This window comes from Leptonychotes weddellii, chromosome 7, assembly GCF_054177405.1.
Source record: "Leptonychotes weddellii isolate Sample4059 chromosome 7, ASM5417740v2, whole genome shotgun sequence".
NCBI classification, from domain to species: Eukaryota; Metazoa; Chordata; class Mammalia; order Carnivora; family Phocidae; genus Leptonychotes; species Leptonychotes weddellii.
In genome coordinates, this window is record NC_138375.1 from 110,872,962 (window position 1) to 110,890,162 (window position 17,201).

General features: G+C 56.8%; 1 protein-coding gene across 1 annotated transcript in view; it reads right to left on the minus strand.

Annotated features, from left to right (window-relative positions):
- Positions 1-719: 719 nt before the first annotated feature.
- The window catches only part of NRG2 (neuregulin 2), a 56,962-nt gene continuing 40,480 nt past the window's right edge, over positions 720-17,201 (minus strand). Inside the window, exons 6-10 of the mRNA XM_081826985.1 lie at positions 10,129-10,231; positions 7,864-7,987; positions 7,408-7,535; positions 6,398-6,625; positions 720-4,243 (exon numbers count right to left, since the gene is read on the minus strand). Of these exons, the coding sequence (XP_081683111.1) occupies positions 3,490-4,243; positions 6,398-6,625; positions 7,408-7,535; positions 7,864-7,987; positions 10,129-10,231 (1,337 nt within the window). The 3' untranslated portion in view covers positions 720-3,489. The remainder of the gene's footprint in view (positions 4,244-6,397; positions 6,626-7,407; positions 7,536-7,863; positions 7,988-10,128; positions 10,232-17,201) is intronic.

Sequence of the window (17,201 nt, forward strand, 5' to 3'; positions counted from 1 at the left end):
TGTAAATTATATACATGTACTACTGTACTAAAATATTATGTACATTATAAAACATACACAAAAATAGAAATTTAAAAAGATGAGATGAAAATAAATCTAAATCAAAGTTCTAATATTTTTTTTTCCTGCATTCTAATGGACCATCATATTTCCTCCCCGCCCCCCCCCCAACTTCTGCCCCTAATATGCCCATTTTCCAAGACTGTCCAAATCCAGGGGCTGGAGGACCACAGGTGAGATGCAGTAAGTGGTTTGCGCCACCTGGTGGTCCTGGGAAGTGGCTTCTGGGGGGCTGACCCTTGACCACAGTGTTTCTTTTCTCATTCAGTGAAGGTCACCAGTGCTGCACCCTGTGCTAGGTGCTGAGGACAGTGTGGTGAGAAAAGGACCGAGCAGCTCCCTGTCCCACATGGGGCTCACAGTCTAGTGGGGAGGGGACAGGCAGTCACCATTACCACTGGGGACCCTGGGAGCACTGGGGAGAAAGCCAAAACTGACCTGGCAGAGAGAAGACGACAGAACTGGAGTGGGGAAGAAGACTCTGACTCAGGAAGCCGCCTGAATGTCCTAAGTGCTCCTGGGGGACAGGGTGGTAGTAGGGAAGTCACTTAACAGGGCTACACCTCTTCCTGATGGGCCAGACTAAAGACACCCCAAGGCAGAAATTTGAGAGGCAAAGTGGAAAATGAGCCTCTCTGGCCACACCTCTCTCAGGTCCCATTCACACCGTATAGACTCTTGGTAGGTGTTTTAGAATCCAGAGCAGATAAGCAAGCTACCAAATTATTTGATACAATTACCTGGGGTCATGAAAAGGCCAGGGGGTTCACCAAGAGGTCAGTCACAATTACTGGGGTTCACATAGAGGTCAGTGGGTTCACTGGAGTCCTAGAGTGGTTTCTGACCGAAAATTTAGATGGTAACAGCAACTCAGAGCCCTCAGAAGGGTCAATTTGACACTGAGGGGTCGTGAAAAGGCCAATGGGTTCACCAAGAAGTCGTTCACAATTATTGGGGTTCACATAGAGGTCAGAAGTCACATAGAGGAATTATTGGCTGTCAAAATTTTAAAGCCAACAGCAAACTAACTCAGAGCCAGGAAGGGATTTGGATGAGATCTCCAGATGGGGCCTGGGAGAGATCAGTGATTTGCAGGTTTAGATACCATTTAGTTCACTATTTTCCTTTGTTTCTTTGTAACAGGTGCTTTTTTTCCCAGCACCCCCCACAGTGAACACAATGACTTTAGTTCTTTACTTTTTCCTATCACCTCCCTTTCATCTAGTTTTTGCCACTCTCTGTGTGATTCAAGAATGCAAGGCACAGGATGCCATCATCATCAAATTAGCCGTTAATAGGCATCATGTGCCAGAAGCAGTCCTGGGTGCTTTATATATAATCTCCACAGCAACCCTTTGAGGTAGGTATCAGGATCACCACTTAATAGCTGAGGAAAAGTCACACTGCCAGAGAGGGACAGAGCTGGAACTGAACTCAGCCCCTCTCAACCTTAAGCCTCTCCGGCCCTCCCATTGGTAGGTCTCTAAACTGACCACACACATTCTGGGGGGCATTTGCGCATGTGCGCGCTCAAGTCAACTACCTGAGCCCTCTGGATAGAAGACTCCCTTGTGTCTGGCTGGAAAGTAAGGGTTCCTGGCCCTGGGCACTGGTTTAACAAATCAATCAATGAGTGAAAAGGCTTCTGAACCCTGGACCTCCATCTGCCTTCTCCATGCCTTCATCAGGGCTGCAGGTTTAGACAGGCCCTGGCTCTGAGGGGCTATAAAGCTGGGAAAAGCACAACACCCTGTGGGCTTACAAGCTGCAGCAGCTGTGGTCTTCCTGGCAGCCAAGGGTACCCATTATGCCATCTTGCGTGTCCGGGCTTTGCCTGTGAAATGCCTGAGGCCCCAAGGGTCATCTTGCCTCAGCTGCCCCAGTGCCAACTCCACAAGCCTTCCCTCCTCACCCACGTATGTGGGAAATTGCTGTCTCAGTGCAGCCCCAGTAGCTCCAGGGCAGGAACTGGGCCAGGGTTCTGAGGCTGAGCTCCAAGCAGAGTAATATGCATCAGCCCCTTGGCCAGGTTCCCCAGCAGCTGGGGGGATACCTTGTGAATATTTGAGGAGGGTTGCAGCCTGTCCTAGGAGCTGAAGTCAGGGAGATTAGAGGGACGGTCTCTTCCTCCCTGGGACTCCCCTGGCCCTCTCCAATCTCCACACCAGCATCCATCCATCTCCACCCAGGTCCTCATTCTCTGTCTTCTCTCCTCACCTGGGGGCTAGGCACACACAATCAAACATGAGTTATTTCTGATTTTATTTATAATATAAAAATGTTCAAGTGTCAACAGTCAGGTGTTTGGACATTTCAGGGCAGGGTTCCCATTTGTTTGTTCGGTGTTTTTTTTTTTTTTTTTAAACAATTACCTTTTTGACAAATTAGCAGTGGACCCAGTTTTGCGGGGGTGGGGAGGACAGGGCTGGAGAGGGAGTGGAAGTCATAGGTGGCTTGGGGTCTGGGAGAAATGGTGTTACTTTATTGCTAAAAGGGGAATCAAATACACTGTGGAGTGGCTCTTCTCGGTCCCAGCGTGACCATGCATCCAATCTAAAGAATCTGAAATGCAAAGGACATGCAGGCATAAAATAGAAAAGACAACCTGTAAACGAAGGTGCTGCAGAGGACGGAAGGGCATCCTGGAGGCCACAGGGGAGGAGGAGCCAGAACTTCGGGGCCCTGGTAGAGCTGCCCCCTCCCTGGGGCCGGGACTGTTGGGAAGACCTCTTTCTCAGTGCCCCCTCCCTTAGCAGCTGTAAGGAGTGGGGAGGCCCCCTCCCCATTCTGGTTGCTGTCGCTGGGCCTTAAGTCTCCCCCTGAATGTTACCTGACCCCGACTCTAGCTCCAAGCCTAGGATCCCTGCCTTCTCTTCAGGGGGGTCGGGGACTCAAGATCCTGCCTGGGGGCAAAGTTACTCCTGTCCTCATTTCCTTCCTCAGGGCCAGTCCCCTCCCTGCCCCACCCCCAGCACCCAGCAGCCTCTTCTTTGCCGGCTCCCTCTCACCCCTGCCAGCTTGGGATCCTACATTCCCCTCACCCCCACCCCACCCCACAACCCGACTTCTCTCCAGGAGCTCCAGAGTAGCGTACAGCAAAAGGCACCACAATATAGGTTTCTATTAAAGAGTCAAAAAATTGGCCCATCTCTTTTTTTTGTTGTTTCTTTTTTTTTTTCCGAAGCTGTAAATCAGGATGTTACATATAAATAGTTTCCCTATAAAAACGTCTTTGCCGTTAGCTAGTATTATAAGACAATTTTTGCTAAAATGAAAATAAAACATTTTGTTATACCTTTTTCCTTTTATAGAAAATAAAAATATTTTTATTTCTTTTTTTCCTCCTTTCTCTCTCCAGGCGATGGTCTCTGTTCTCCTTAAAGACAGTGGGGCGGGCGAGGCGGAGGGGGCGGCGGGCGGCGGGGGCCCCTAGAGGGGCGCCGAGTCCTGCTTGCCCCGCGGGGGCGGCCCGCGGCTGTGTCTGCTGCTGGCCCGCGTGCTGTGGCTGTCCAGGGAGTAGTAAGTCCTGCTGTCGGCCGCCGGGCACAGCGGCGGCGAGTCCGAGCGCAGCGCATCGTGCGCGCCGCGCAGGCCGAGGAAAGGCGTGCTCTCGGCCGCCAGCGCCCCGTCCGCGTCGTCGTCCGAGGCAGAGGCCGAGCCGCCACCCGAGCCGCTGCTCAGCGACAGCGAGTCCCGCGCCGCGCGTGCGCGCTGCGCCGCCAGCCCGTTGAGGCGCGAGCGGCGCCAGCGCCGGGGCCCCGCCGACGTCCTGCGGGACGCGCCGCGGGCGCGCGGCCGCGGCGGGGGCGGGGGCGCGCACTCCTGCGTGGTCTCGTACTCGTCGTCCTCCGGGATGCGGAAGGGGCTGGCGGGCAGACTGCCCAGGCTGCCGCCCAGCGCGCAGGCCCCGCGCCGCGGCCCCGGGCCCGCCGCGGGGTAGTAGTAGCTGTCGTAGCTGCGCTGCATGTCCGCGCCGGGCCCGGGCCCCGGGCCGGGGGGCGCCGGCTGCCGCAGTAGTGGCTGCTGCTCCGCCAGGCGGTAGTTGATGGGCGCGGCCGGCGGCAGCGACACTGCGTGAGCCGAGTTGGGGGACGTGATCTCAAAAGTCGGCACCTGCGTGGCCAGCGAGTAGTGGAAGTCCACGGGAGAGAGGCGCGCGGGCGTGGTCAGTGCCGACACGTACCTGCGGGGAGAGGCAGAGGTGTGGGCGGGGGGGGGGGGTACGGGGTGGGGTGAATGAGTGGTTCCCGACGGAAAGCAGTGGTCATGCCTGGGATCCCGCGTGCAGGAATCGTGGTGGCACTCCCCACTGACCTTAGACAATTTCCTTAACCTCTCCCAGGCTCGGTTGCCTTATCTGTTAAGTGGGGATAACCACAGTGCTCATTCCATGGCGTCGTTGGGATGATTCCATAAATGTATCAGATGGAATGCAAGTGCCTGCCTGACGATCCTCCATGAATGATCCTTTGGTGTGGGGGATGCTCACAGCCACCAGGTTTCTGAATGGTTACTTGGGTCAGGCTCAGAATGGGGCATTTTACATGTACTATCTCATCTAATAACAACGATTCTCTAAGACCTTTATGTTAGTCCCATACTACACATGAGGAAACTGGGACTCAGAACATTTAAGTGGCTTGTTCAGGGCTCACACTACCAGGAAGTGGTAGAGTTGGGATTTGAACCGATGTCAGGCAGGAACCAGGACTTATACTTCAGTGCTCTCCAGAGTCCCCATTACTCTCTTTCTGAATCTCCTGCCTTCCCTCTTTGCCCTCTCCCACATGCACATCCAATTAGCTACCATTCCCCATCTCCTGGAACACACCCTGTGCCCTGCTCTACCCCATCCCGGGCCTAGTTGTTTGCTCTGGTCATTACCCCACTCCAGGGCCTCTCCTCTCCTGTATGCGCTTTCCAGAGCAATCTTTTAACGTCACTGTTTTGCTTAAGGAGGCCCTTCTGCTTACCCATCCAGGGCCCACATTCTAAGCAGAACCCAGGGCCATCAGCCATCTCCCTGGCCCCAGCCTACCTGTTCAGACCCAGCTCCACTCTCCCTACAGCTCACCCTGCTCTGGGCATCTCACTCACTAGCCATTCTGAAATGCCTCTGTTGGAACAGGATGCTCCCCTTGCTTGGAGTGCTCTCCCTGTCTCTCTACCTCCCAACCATTAAGGAGTCCTATTGCTACTGAAAACAACAGCTAAACCTAGCATAGCTGGGTAGGAGGCAGAGAGCTTCGTGCATATGATCTCTGATGGCCTTCACGAGAACCATGCGTGACAGGTGGTTTTTCATGATTTACAGCTGAGGAAACAAGGCACAGGGGTGATCAGTCTGCTCTAAATCACACAGGTGGTGGAGTTGGGCTTTGAAAGGTTGGTCTGGGCAAACCTGGTTGCTTCCTAGAGCCTGGAGTCAGACTGGGTCTCTGCCCTGGTAAGATGGCCTGTCCTTAGCACGTTCCTTCGGCGGCTGTGAGCTTCAGTGGTTTGTGTCTGTGGCTTGGAGCTCCTCGGGAGCAAGAACCAGGTGGGCCATCTCTGGGTCCCCAGGCAGGCCCGCTCAGCGAGGGCTGGCATGGAGTAGGCTAAGTTAGAGCAAGAGAACATTTCCTCTCCCTCTACTCCAGCCTGGAGTTCCCAGTACTATGCGCCTTCCTCTGCTCTCTTCCCACAGACCCCACTTGCTAAGGGCCACTGGAGGGCTGAGCAAGGTGATGGACTGGCCTCCTGTGACTCCTGGTGGGGAGAAGGGGAGTTTCCTGGTTCTCACTCCACCCATTGCTCGGAAACTCAATGGTGTCTTGATCCCTGGGCCTTGTTGCTGATACTGCCAGGGCCTGCAGTCGTTCTTGGCTCGTGCCCAGCCTGCACTGGTCAGTCTCCTTGCAGACAGCCTCCCCTCCCACCCTCCAGTCTGCTCGATCTTGGTGTCTTTCTGTTCCCGCTGGGCCATGGGGCCTCTTGGTGACACCAGGGTAGGCCGACCATATGGTCTGGTTTGTCTGGAAGAGCCCCCATTTGTTCCTGATGTTCTAGTGCAATTATTAACATCCCCTCCTATTTTGGAAGGTGTCCTAGTGGGACAGTTAAATTAGATGGTCACTCCACACCAGTGTCCATTGGCTCAGCTGCAGTCCCAGTCTGTCGTGAACATGCTGGTGACACTGAGCAGATCATTGAACCTCTCGGGGGCCTTGCTGGCCAATCGGAAATATGGACAGGAGAATCTTTGGGGCGTCTCTGAGGTGCCCTAGGGGTCAGCCCTGGGTCAGTGGTGCCCGTTCTCTGGCCAAGGTGGGGCAGAGGGCATGGGGCAGGAACTGACCTCTCGCTGTGTGGGGAGTCACGCAGGGAGTCTACGGAGTCGTGGTAAGATGGCATGGCCGCCCTGCGCCGCTCCTCCAGGCTGTAGGCTGCTGCCCGCCGCGCCCGGGCCTCCACGCACGCCGGGCTATTGCACTTGCTGGTACCCACTGATGACAGCATGATGCCCGACTGCGAGTCAGAGGTCAGGCTTTCAGAACGTTCCATGCTCCACGTGTGGCTCTCATGCCTGCAGAAAGTGGGTGGGGGAGAGGTGAGGGATCAGGAAGGGGCAGGACAGCCCAGCAGGTGTGGTCCCTGGTTCTTCATTTCATTTCAGGCACCCTCAGAGTACTGCCCTTCTCCACTCTGAGCCAACGTGTCATATCATGATCTAGGGAGAAGGAGGGCTGAGTGTCCTGTGGATGGGTGAGCTGCCATGTGCGCGAGCCTCTTCTTTTCCTCCGTGCAACCGTCTCCCCCCACCAGCCTCGGCCCGGGGCCCCCTGTCTGGGACCCTTCCACTCCCATGGTCCTTAGCCATCTATGTCAGGAGCGCAGCCCCACGGGCCATTACCTGGGGGCCCTGCCTAGTCCGTACCGCTCCCCAGGGAAGAAGGGGGCCAACCATGTTATTTCTTGAGCTCTATGAACCTTCGTCCTTGGCCAGACAGACCTCCCCACTCTAAAGAAAAGGAAGCTAAGGTGGACTAGGTTCATATGGGCAAACTCAGGAAAGGGCATCAAATAGGTGTGGGTGTTGAATGAGGAGGCACTTTATGCCAGATAATGTGGTGCCGAAACTAAATGTCAGGTGAGAGCACAGGGATGCTGGTGTCCCTCTGGGGTCGGTTTAGACTGGAAAAGGGAATCCGGGCTGCTGAGGATCTGGATGAACGTCTAGTGGTGGGTTCCGGTCCAAAGCTCTCCACCTCCCTCCTCTGACTCAGGGGGACCCTCAATACAGAGGCGAGCCTGGCTGGGGGGTTCTCTGTGTGTCTCCAGGCAGACACGCGCCTGGCTGGTGCCCACCTGTGGCTGGAGGTGGGTGTGACTGTGGAGCAGTGGTGAGAAGGAGAGCAGGAGTGGCTCCCAGAGAAGGTGGTCTCGGTTTCCCTCCGGATGACATGGTCCGTGGCTGGCACGTTCTTGGAGATGTACTGCGGGAGACACAGTGTGGCAGGAGTTAGTGACAGGTCCCCGAGTCGGCCCTCCTTCCTGGTGGGGTTGGGGGAGCCACACGCTAGGCTTCAGGCTGGGGAGTGGTCCGCTGGATAAGTGACTCGGTGTTAGGGCAGCGATGGCCCCAGCAAATCAACCCCTTCAGGAAGTGGGCAGAGCGAGGCCAGCCGTCCTGGTGAGGCTAGGCTAGCGGGCAAGGCTGAGCATGGTGTGGGCCGGCTGCCGCCCTGGCCTGGCCCGGCAGGGGGCATGACAAGGCCGGCTATCCAGTGAGGGCTCCAGGGGGGTTCTGGGAAGGCCACTCACATCTGCCATCTGGATCTCCTCGGGGTCCAGCCGGGGGTGGCTGGGCCCATTGGCCAGGCTCCGGTTCTGGTGGGCTGGGCACATGTTCTGCCGGAGGTGGTTGTGCATCTGCTTCCGCTGTTTTCTGCCCGGGAGAAGGGTGTGTTAGCCTGGCGTGTCCCCCACGCCGTGTATGAAATTCCCGCGCTGTCCCTCCAGGAGAACTCTTCTAACCTCTGGCCGCGATGCCTCCGCCCCCCGGCAGTCTCCTGCTACTGCTCTCAGCCAGGACCCCACCCACCTGCCACCTCCACTGTCACCACCAGCTTGAATTCGGCAGGACCGGAGCAGAGCGCTTCTGCGCTTTGGCTCTGCTGAGGGACTAGACCTCCCCTGCTTCCTAGCTGTGTAATCCTGGGCCAGTTACTTACACTCGCCATGCTGTGCTTTGCTCATCTTAAAGAGGGTGACCACTTATCCACTGCAAAGTCCACTGAGAATTAAGAGCTGATAAAATACTCAAGCACTGGTCCATTCACTCATTCACTCACTATTTCTTGGGTTTTTACTATGTGCCCGATGCTGTTTTGGAACAGAAGGAGACGGACACAATCCCTACCCTCATGGAGCTCGGAGGCCAGTAGGGGAGGCAGATTAATAAACACATAAACAGATTAATGAGCAAGGTACTTTCAGGAAAGTGCAACGAGGACCATCAAACGCAGAGCTGTGGTCAGGGGCTCGTGGACCACTTTACTTTGGCCATATTAAGTGCCTAATACGTTTGTTCTGTAATGATCAAGTTTAGTCACGTCAGTCCCCTGCTGAACAGCCTTCACGGGCCCTCTCCTACGGCCCTCTCCGCACCCCAGCTTGCCGTTATCCTTGGGGGGCTTGCTTCTGATCCTCCCCTGTGCCGGCCTTCTCTGGTCTCGGCAGCTCTGCACATACTGTTACACCCCCTGGGACACACTCAGCCGCTTCACCTGCCAATGCCTGCTCTCCCCCCAGGCTCAGCCTAAAAGGTCCCTCCTCAGGGAAACCCTTCTTGCCCTTCACCTGAGGTTCAGCCCCCCTGCGACGTATCCCGTTACACTGGACATCTTGCTTAGAGCCCTGGCCATGCGCCTTGCAGAGGGCCTGGTATCCAGCAGGCATCGAATGCAAGTTTGTTCAAGAAATGAATAAATGCGCTGGAAGTTAGAATAGGGGTTTGCTTCTCCCCCAGTTCTTGACCTCAGTTTTCCTTCTTGGGCCCAGTCTCCTCTGGGCTCCTTGGGCCTTAACTCCCAAGGCTGGCAAGGCCTTAGATCCCAGAGATGGGCGTAGCAGGAGTCAAGACTGAGGGACTCAGTACCCTAAATGGTGGTTATGCCCAGACCCTTGCTTTCTAGGTAAGAATGGATGGGACAGAGCTATCATTTTTTTTCCTGTATTACATCACTGTACAGCCTTCATGAGCTCCCTGTCATTTACAGGATAAACCCAGGCTGCCTAGCTTGGGATTCAATGCCCTATGATACCATCTGGGTTCCAGCGGTCTCCTTAGACTCATGCCTCTCTTTTTTTGACCCCAGGCCTTTGCTCCAACTGGTCTGGGCTGCTCATGCTCTAGGAACACAACTGATCCTTTCTGGCATTTGTCTGTCAGCTTGCACTATTTTCTAGGAACTGCCCAGCCCCCTTTCTGCACCTTTCTTCCCTTGCCCCGAGGTTCTGCCCTCACTTTTCCTCTGCCCAGAGGTGACCTGGCCCCATCTTCTCTGTGTTGTAGCCTAGACCTCTCCCAGGTGGGACTAGACAGTGCCTCCTGAGGTCTCTTTGTCACCTGGGAATGTAGCCTTCCTTTCTGCGCTTCCTCACCACCAACACTGCCCCCGCGCCTGCCTACTTGACAGGGCAGATGCTCCTTCACAGTGCCCTCCGAGGTACCTACTAGGATCATCCCTACTCTATAGATGAGGACTCAGAGAGGCCCATCAGTTTGCTCGGGGTCATGGTACAGGGGAGAGCTGAATTCGCACCCAGATCTGTCTTCTTCTGACACCTGGGCTCTTGCTGATTCTTGTTCACTCCTCTGGGGCCTGCCTCCTCTACCCTCTGCTCCTGCTTCTTGGCCGAGCCCTTTGGCCCCGCACCAGCTGCAGAGGCCCCTGAAGGGGCTGTTAGGGCATAGGAGGGTGGGGAGGGGGTGTGTGGGGGGAGAAGAGAGACTGTCCTCACGAAAGCCACCCTGGAGGCGCATCGCTGGCTGGCCTGCCGCAGGCTCGGGTGTCTGCCACTCACTTGGTCTTGCAGTAGGCGACCACGCAGACGATGCCCACCACGAGCAGAGCCACGCAGATGCCGGTGATAGTCAGGACCCTCTTCTGGTACAGCTCCTCGGCTTCTGCAGAGGCAGAGGAAGAGGATGTGAGGGGGCAGGGCAGGAGGCAGATCTGTGGGGACAGTGATGCAAAGACGCCCTCCCCTCCGCCCCCAAAGCTTCGGGCTCCCTCCAGCTCAGGGCCTCCCGGCTCCTTTGCATCTCCTCCTTCCCCAGCTAGCCCCTCCCTCCTGGATTGCCTTCTGTTGCCCCGAAATCTACCCACTCATGGATCTGGTCCCAAGTGACTACCCCTGAATTCACCTTCCCAAACCTTGCACCCTGCCCAGAGCGTGTGAATGGCAAATGCAGGGGGATAGGGGTGGGTGGGATGGAGGCGAAATTCCAAAGGCCATAGGAGAGGGCAACCCAGCTTGACCAGCAACCTTGCCCTACTCCACAATGGCCTGGTGGCTTCAAAGAGCCTGGATGGGTGGGGGAGAGCTGTTCTTCATGGCAGTGAACAGGTAGACCCCGGGCAAAGGCCTGGCTTGCCATTTCAGCTTTTCCAAGAAGTTGGAGAGTGGCTTGTTCTGGGCTGGTGACAGGACATCAGACCCAGAGGCTGGACTCAGGAGGGATGCCAGGAACAGGGACAGAGTGGACTAGGCCCATGGAGTGGGGCATGGAGAGAAAGGCCTTGGTTTGTCCCTGGGCCTGGACAGCACGTGGCCCTGGCCCGCTTCAGCCTTTCCTTTTGCTTTCGAGAAGCCAAGAGGCAGCAGAGCCCCTGGTGCCTAGGACGGTTCTTGCGCTCGAGGAGCAGCCCCTTTCTGAGGAGCTGAGCTAGGCTGGGCTTCGAAGCCCTCAAAAAAGAACCAGCTATCCCCTCCACCTCCCACTTCTTGGTGGGGCAACTCCTGCCCTTCTAGGGCAGAGAAGACCAGGAGGAAGAAAAGGAAAGAGGTGACAGCAGCAGCCTGGACACCCCCTGCCGCTCCCTGCACCTGCCTGCTGGCCCCTCCACAGGGGCACGCCGAGGCTAGACCCCAACACCCAGGTAGAGCCCCGGGACATGTCCCTAAGTCCTTGGGCTTGCGGCACCTCCTGCGTACACCCACCAGCAAACACTGGGAGTACAAACCCTCCAGACACACATACCTTTAGGACTATGCCTATCTGTACACAGACAGACGCCTTCACAAAGGTACACTTGCACGTGTCCGGAGAAGCACACGCACACACATGATCCTGCGGTCTTGAACAGCCCTCCACCCTGGACCCCCATCTCTGGGCTCTGTGGTCCATGTCCTGCCTCCAGTTCTCATCCCTGCCCACCCCCCAGTCCTCTCCAATGGGGCATCTGTCTCCTGTCTGCTCCGAGACCACTCTGGTCCTGGTCACCGACAACCTCCTACTGCCAGGTCCCCCGGTCATTTGCTTCCCTCCCAGCTGACTCCCCCTGTTGGGTCCACTCCCCTCTCTCTCCTGCGTATCCTCCTCCCTCACTGGCTGACCTGTTCAGTTGCTGCTTCCTACTCTTCCATGTGGGCCGCAAGGTAGTAGAAGGGGCTCTCAGGCTTCTTTCTTTCCTCCACCTGCCCTCTCTCCTCCCATGATCTCACGCAGCTCAGAGTTTAAAACCATCTGTATGCAGGTGACTCTCAGATTTGTATCTCCTGCCCTGGTTTCTCCCTGAGCTCCAGACTCCTCTACCCAAGGGCCACGGCCAAGCAGAAGCGCTGATTCCCCAGCCTCTTTCCAAACCTGCTCCCTGCCCGTCCCGTGTCGTCAGGGGCAGCACCCCCTCTCCTGTTGCTCAGGCCCCAGACCTTGGAGTCACTGCTGATGACTCCTTCCTCCACACCTGCTCTGACACCTGACGCTTCAGCCAGTCTTCTCAGTTCCGCCTCCCCCAGTAGATTCCGGATTTGACCACTTCCACCACTTCTAGCTCAGTCCAGGATGATGTCCCCTCTCACCTGGACAGGTGGGCACCTCCTGACTGGCTTCTCTGCTTCCACTCCTCCCCAGCCCGTCTCCCAACCCCGTCTGTTCTCTGCCCCAAAGCCAGCAGATCATTTACTCCTCTGCTGAAAACCCACAATGGCCTCCCCCTGCAATTCGAATCCAGCCCACACACGCACCATGGCCTCGGAGGCCTGGGTTACGGTCCCAGCCTTGCCTTTACATCTCATCATTGGTCCAGTCCCCGTGTCTGCTGTGTCCAGAGGTGATGCCATCCCTTCCGTCCACTGAATCAGGCAAGCCCACCCCACCCACCGTCCCTAACTTGCCGCGCCCCCTCCTCCAACACTCCCCTCCACTTGTTGGCAGGGCTGCCTGTTTTCCATCAGGTTTTAACCCAGGTGTTAGCTCATCGCATAAGCCTTCCCTGGCCACTCGGCTAAGGTCACTCCCTCCCCAGCTAGGCACCCTCCCATTACCTTCTTTTATTTTTGGTATGGCACTTACCACCACCTGATATCTTTCCTGTTTGTTGACTGTCTCATCCTGTGAATTTGAGCGCCAGGACAGCAGGGACTCTGTGCGCCAGAGCGCCATAGTCTGGCAAATTCTGGGGTTCAGTAGATGTTTGTTGAGTTGGTGCATGAACGGACATCCAGACCACCATCACAGACACACATATCTGCACACGCGGCCGCTCACCTCCACACCCTCACAGTTGCACCTGCACGACGCTCAAGCTTCACACAAAGATGTCCCGCCGCGCGCCTTCATGCACGCAGCATCCCGCACCGGGGGACTTAACAAGGTGTGTGATGTCCACCCCCCACAGGTTCACTGCACGCATCCTGCCACGATCACACACACCACGCAGACTCGGCCCCTCTCCTCCCAACCCGTCAGCATCAGCAGATAGACACACTCTTCACAGACCTCGAGCCCTATCTCCTGAGAAGAGCTGATAGGGGCGAGGCGGTGAGGGAACCAGGGCCTCTCCAGTCCTGCCTCGAGAAGAGCCTTTTCATACTGTAGGCTCTGTACCGCATCTGAGGTCTGACCCCACTGAAGCCTCGACTCCTCTGAGCCCCTGCCTAGCTCTCCTGCTGTGACATGTCTGGACATTTGAGGCCAGGGCAGAGCCTCCCAGCACAGAGAGAGGACAGACCGACCCCTCCAAGTCCCTTCCCACTCAAGGTGTCTCCCAGGGGCCCGGGGGCAGTAGTGGGAGGGAGGTAAGGTTCTGAGCCGGGGAGCAGGAGGGCAAGCACCAGAGGCCAGCCCACCCTAGACCCTCGCTTGTCTTGCCCACAGACGAAGAACACGCGTGCCATTGTGGAGATAGATCATGGAGGGAGCGACAGCCCCAAGTGGATGGCAAAGCCCGGCAGACAGACACAGGGCAGGGGGCAGAGACAAATGGGTGAGATCAGCTGCCAGTGCAGGTGCAGAATGGAAAGCAATGGAAATGGAAGTGGGAACAGGAAGGAGGATTAGAGTCGAACTGAAGAGGATGCCTCTCTGCACAACTCTCCAAGCCAGGATGCCGTGGCTCCAGGACACCAGCTCAGGAGGCTGCTCTCCTGGGAGGCCTCCCAGTGATTGGCCTCAGGCCAGGGGGTGCTGCTGTACCCTGGGCGCACAGTCTGAACCCTGGGGTGCTCTGCTCTTCTGAGCTTCTTGTCTCCCCCAAATCAATGTAGTTTATGATAGGACATCTTGGTGGGGCCAGGGGAGATTTTTGGACTCATCCCTTTTCCATGTTTTGGAAAGGAGACTCAACGTCCAGCGAGCATGGTGTCAGAGGCTGCGGAGAGGGGCGGTGTGCGTGGCACTGACTGATACATAGAGCTCCGTACCCTTTAGTTCAAATCCAAGGTGCTCTGGCAGAAGAGAGGAGGGTCAGAGAGGGGAAGGGATGGAGGGAGAGACAGAGAGATGGGGGAGCGGGGAGGGTGGGGGAGGGCAGGGGGGGAGAGAGAGAGAGAGAAACGTTGGTCAGGACGCTTCAGACACCAGCAGCCAGCCTGTGAGGTGAAAGCAGGTTAGTGGTGTCCCCTCCCGGCCTCCTGAGCCCCTGCCCTGGCACCCAGTCCCCGAGAGCCCTGAGGGGGTTGGAGAGAGGAAATGTTAGGATCAGCAGGCAGGGCAGGTTCTTTAGAGATGAGCTGTGGGGTTAGTACCTGGTGGGGAGGCAGAGGCGCAAAAGTCAGTTGGCAGATGTCCCCAGGGAGGAAAGGTGAGTGGGGGTGGCGGCCCGAGGAGTCCCTGCTTTCCCCCCAGCTCCAGTGCCAGGCCTTCCACATTCTCACGCCCCTCCTGCACACCCCTGCTTAGCCCTGCGCTCATTCACAGGGCCCTTTTCTCTGTTCAGAACAAGGGCGTGGGGGGGCCCAGACTGGCCCTTGTCCTTGTCCTGCCTCCAAAGGCGTGGTTGGTCCGCCCACCTACTGGGAGCCCGGGTATGGAGACTCCTGAGTTTATGGGGAGAGGAGGAGGCTCCAGGCAGCAGGTCACTTCTCCACATGATACCTCCAACACCCTAGAAGCCTATGGGGGCCTAGGCCTTGGGGTTTGAGCCTGATTTCATTCCTTAGGAAAGCCAACTGCAACTTGTAGGAAGAGCCAGGTGGGTTCAGCTGCGGAACACATGTGTCAAATGCGGGGCCAACTGCACTTTCTGAAGTGGGATCTTACTGTAAATGTGTGCTTTCAGAGCCCTGTGAAGTGGGCACCCATACCCTAGAGGGGTTAGATCAAAGGGCTCTGCCCAAGGATCAGCCCTGCCCCAGACCCACTGCGTCTCCAAGTGCTCTCGGCCTATCCACCTCTCAGGCTCTGTTAAATTGGATCTCTGGGAGCTCTGCCACCCGGCTACGCTTCACAGTCATCCCAGACAATGGGATCAGGGTCTCGGGTGGGAGCCCAGAGATCTCAACAGTGTTTCTGAAAAGCTCACCTACCATTCTCATGTGGCCAACACCTGTCTGCAGGCGCCAAGTCTTAGTTTTGTCCCTACTGTGCTGTGTGCACATGGGCAAGTCTAGTCTCGGTTTCCTCATCTGTCAAAAGGGGCCACGCATAGTGAGAGGAAGAGGCAAGAGGCCTGGACAGCAGGAGGCTCGGTGCGTGTACAGGAGCCCAGTATATGGCCTCCCCGCGGGCACAGTCAGTTCGTGAGGTCCAGGGAGGAGGTGAGATTGTGTTCTGACATTCTCCTCTCCTCTAGAGGAAGGAGAACGTGGGGGCCATGAGCAGGAAGTGCGGTGCCCTTCCTGCCGATTGGGTCTCTGGGCCCGACCGGCTAGTCGTGAGGAAAATGACCACCTGGAGAAGCGCGTGGGGTCCGAAAGCCATTGAAGAGTTTTCTTCTGCTTCCCTGGTCTGGGAACCAAGCAGCAGCGTCTGGGCCTCCTAAGGGACCCCCCCTTTCAGTCAAAGGCCAGTCCTGTTTGGGGTGGACCAGTGGTGGCCGACAGGACTGGTGAGGTCACTGAGAGCTTGCCCAGTCTCCAGGAAGGCAGCCCTGCTTCCCTCTCACCGGGGATAGAGTCTGAGGGGCCTGTGGCTAAGTCCGCTCCTGTCAAAGATGTTTCCCGCTCAGCATGTTCATAGGCTGCCACTCGGCCAGGATGGAGCGGGGCCACTGAATCACAGACGGGTCCTACCAGGTACTGACCAGTGACCATGGCAACCTGATGCTGGACTCCCATGAGGGCCAGGTTTACCAGACAACAAACGAAGTCATCATCCTGGCCATGTCCAATGACACGCAGTTACGGGGGCCTGGCCGAGGAGGCCATGATGCGGGCCCCTGATGAGAACACGTGCTCATGCGTTTGCGCAGGTGTGTGCGGGGGTGAGCAGATGTGTGTTTTGCATGAGTGCAGGCATGTGCTTGTGTGTCTGAGTACGTGTGAGTACATGTGTGTTTGCACGTGTGCGAGTATATGCTTGTGTGTGTGTGTTCTTTCACTTGGGGGGCATAGAGATGCACAAGGTTTGACTCTTGGGAAATGGAGGGGCTGTCAGGGGAAGAGGAGAGGCTTCAAAGTGCTATCGTGGCCACGGGCGCCGTTTCCGTGGCCCGCTGCAAAAGGTAATCTGGTTTACAGGCTGTCTAGGTGGAGGGGAAAAGTCAGACGCTGCTCAGGACTGGGAGTCAGCCACCAGGGCACTGGTGCTGGCCCTCCCGCCCCCCGCCCCCCGCCCCATACCAGCTGTAGCTGGGAGAGGTGCTAAGCTGCCCTCCAACCACGGCAGCAGGCTCTCTGCCGAGCCCTTCCTACACATCACTGCACTTTCTCCTCACGGCAACCTTCGAGGCATAAATATTACTGTCCCCATTTTGCAGATGAGAAAACAAACTCAGAGAGGTTAAATGAGGCCCCAGAACTGGTAAGCTCAGCAGCTGGCTGCCATCTTCATTCACATCTGTCTGAATCCAAAGCCCGAACACTTCAGCTAGCATTTTCTACTGCCTTTGCAATAAGTATCTGATGGAACAGTGCACGAAGTGCTCTGGGCCAAGTGTGTGAAGAATATAAATCCTCCCGAAAAGGTAACAGCAAGGAACCTGATAACGCGAGGCAGAAAGGCCTGTGGAAGCATTTCTAGGCCTTTTCTGGGCTCCCGGGGCCCTGCTGACCCTCTGAGCAGCTCTGAGCTGAAAGTTGAAGCAGCCCAGCTGGCAGAGAAGCTTGGCCAGTGGCCGAGTTCTGGAGGCTCTGCTCCTCGATTCACGATGGGCTGGGACTCCCTGTCCAGGACAGTCCCGTAAGCCAGGGAGGCTCTGGGACTGAGGGTGCAAAGGAATAGGTCCTCCACTGCCTCTCTACCCTGCTCCTTAGCCTCGGCCTGGCTGCTCTCTTCCCTCCTGAGGCCCCTCCTGACCTCTGGCCCTCCAGTGGGGCTAGATCTAACTCTGCAATTCTTCCTGGAGCCTGGACTCCAAAGAATTCTGTTGGACCACATGCCCTGCCCACAGCTCTGCTCTTAGCCCCACAGCCTTCCTCCCTGGCCTCCTACCGGAGGGGCCTGGGCAGAGTGCTTCCTCCCACACTCCGTCAAGACAGTTGACCATCTGGGC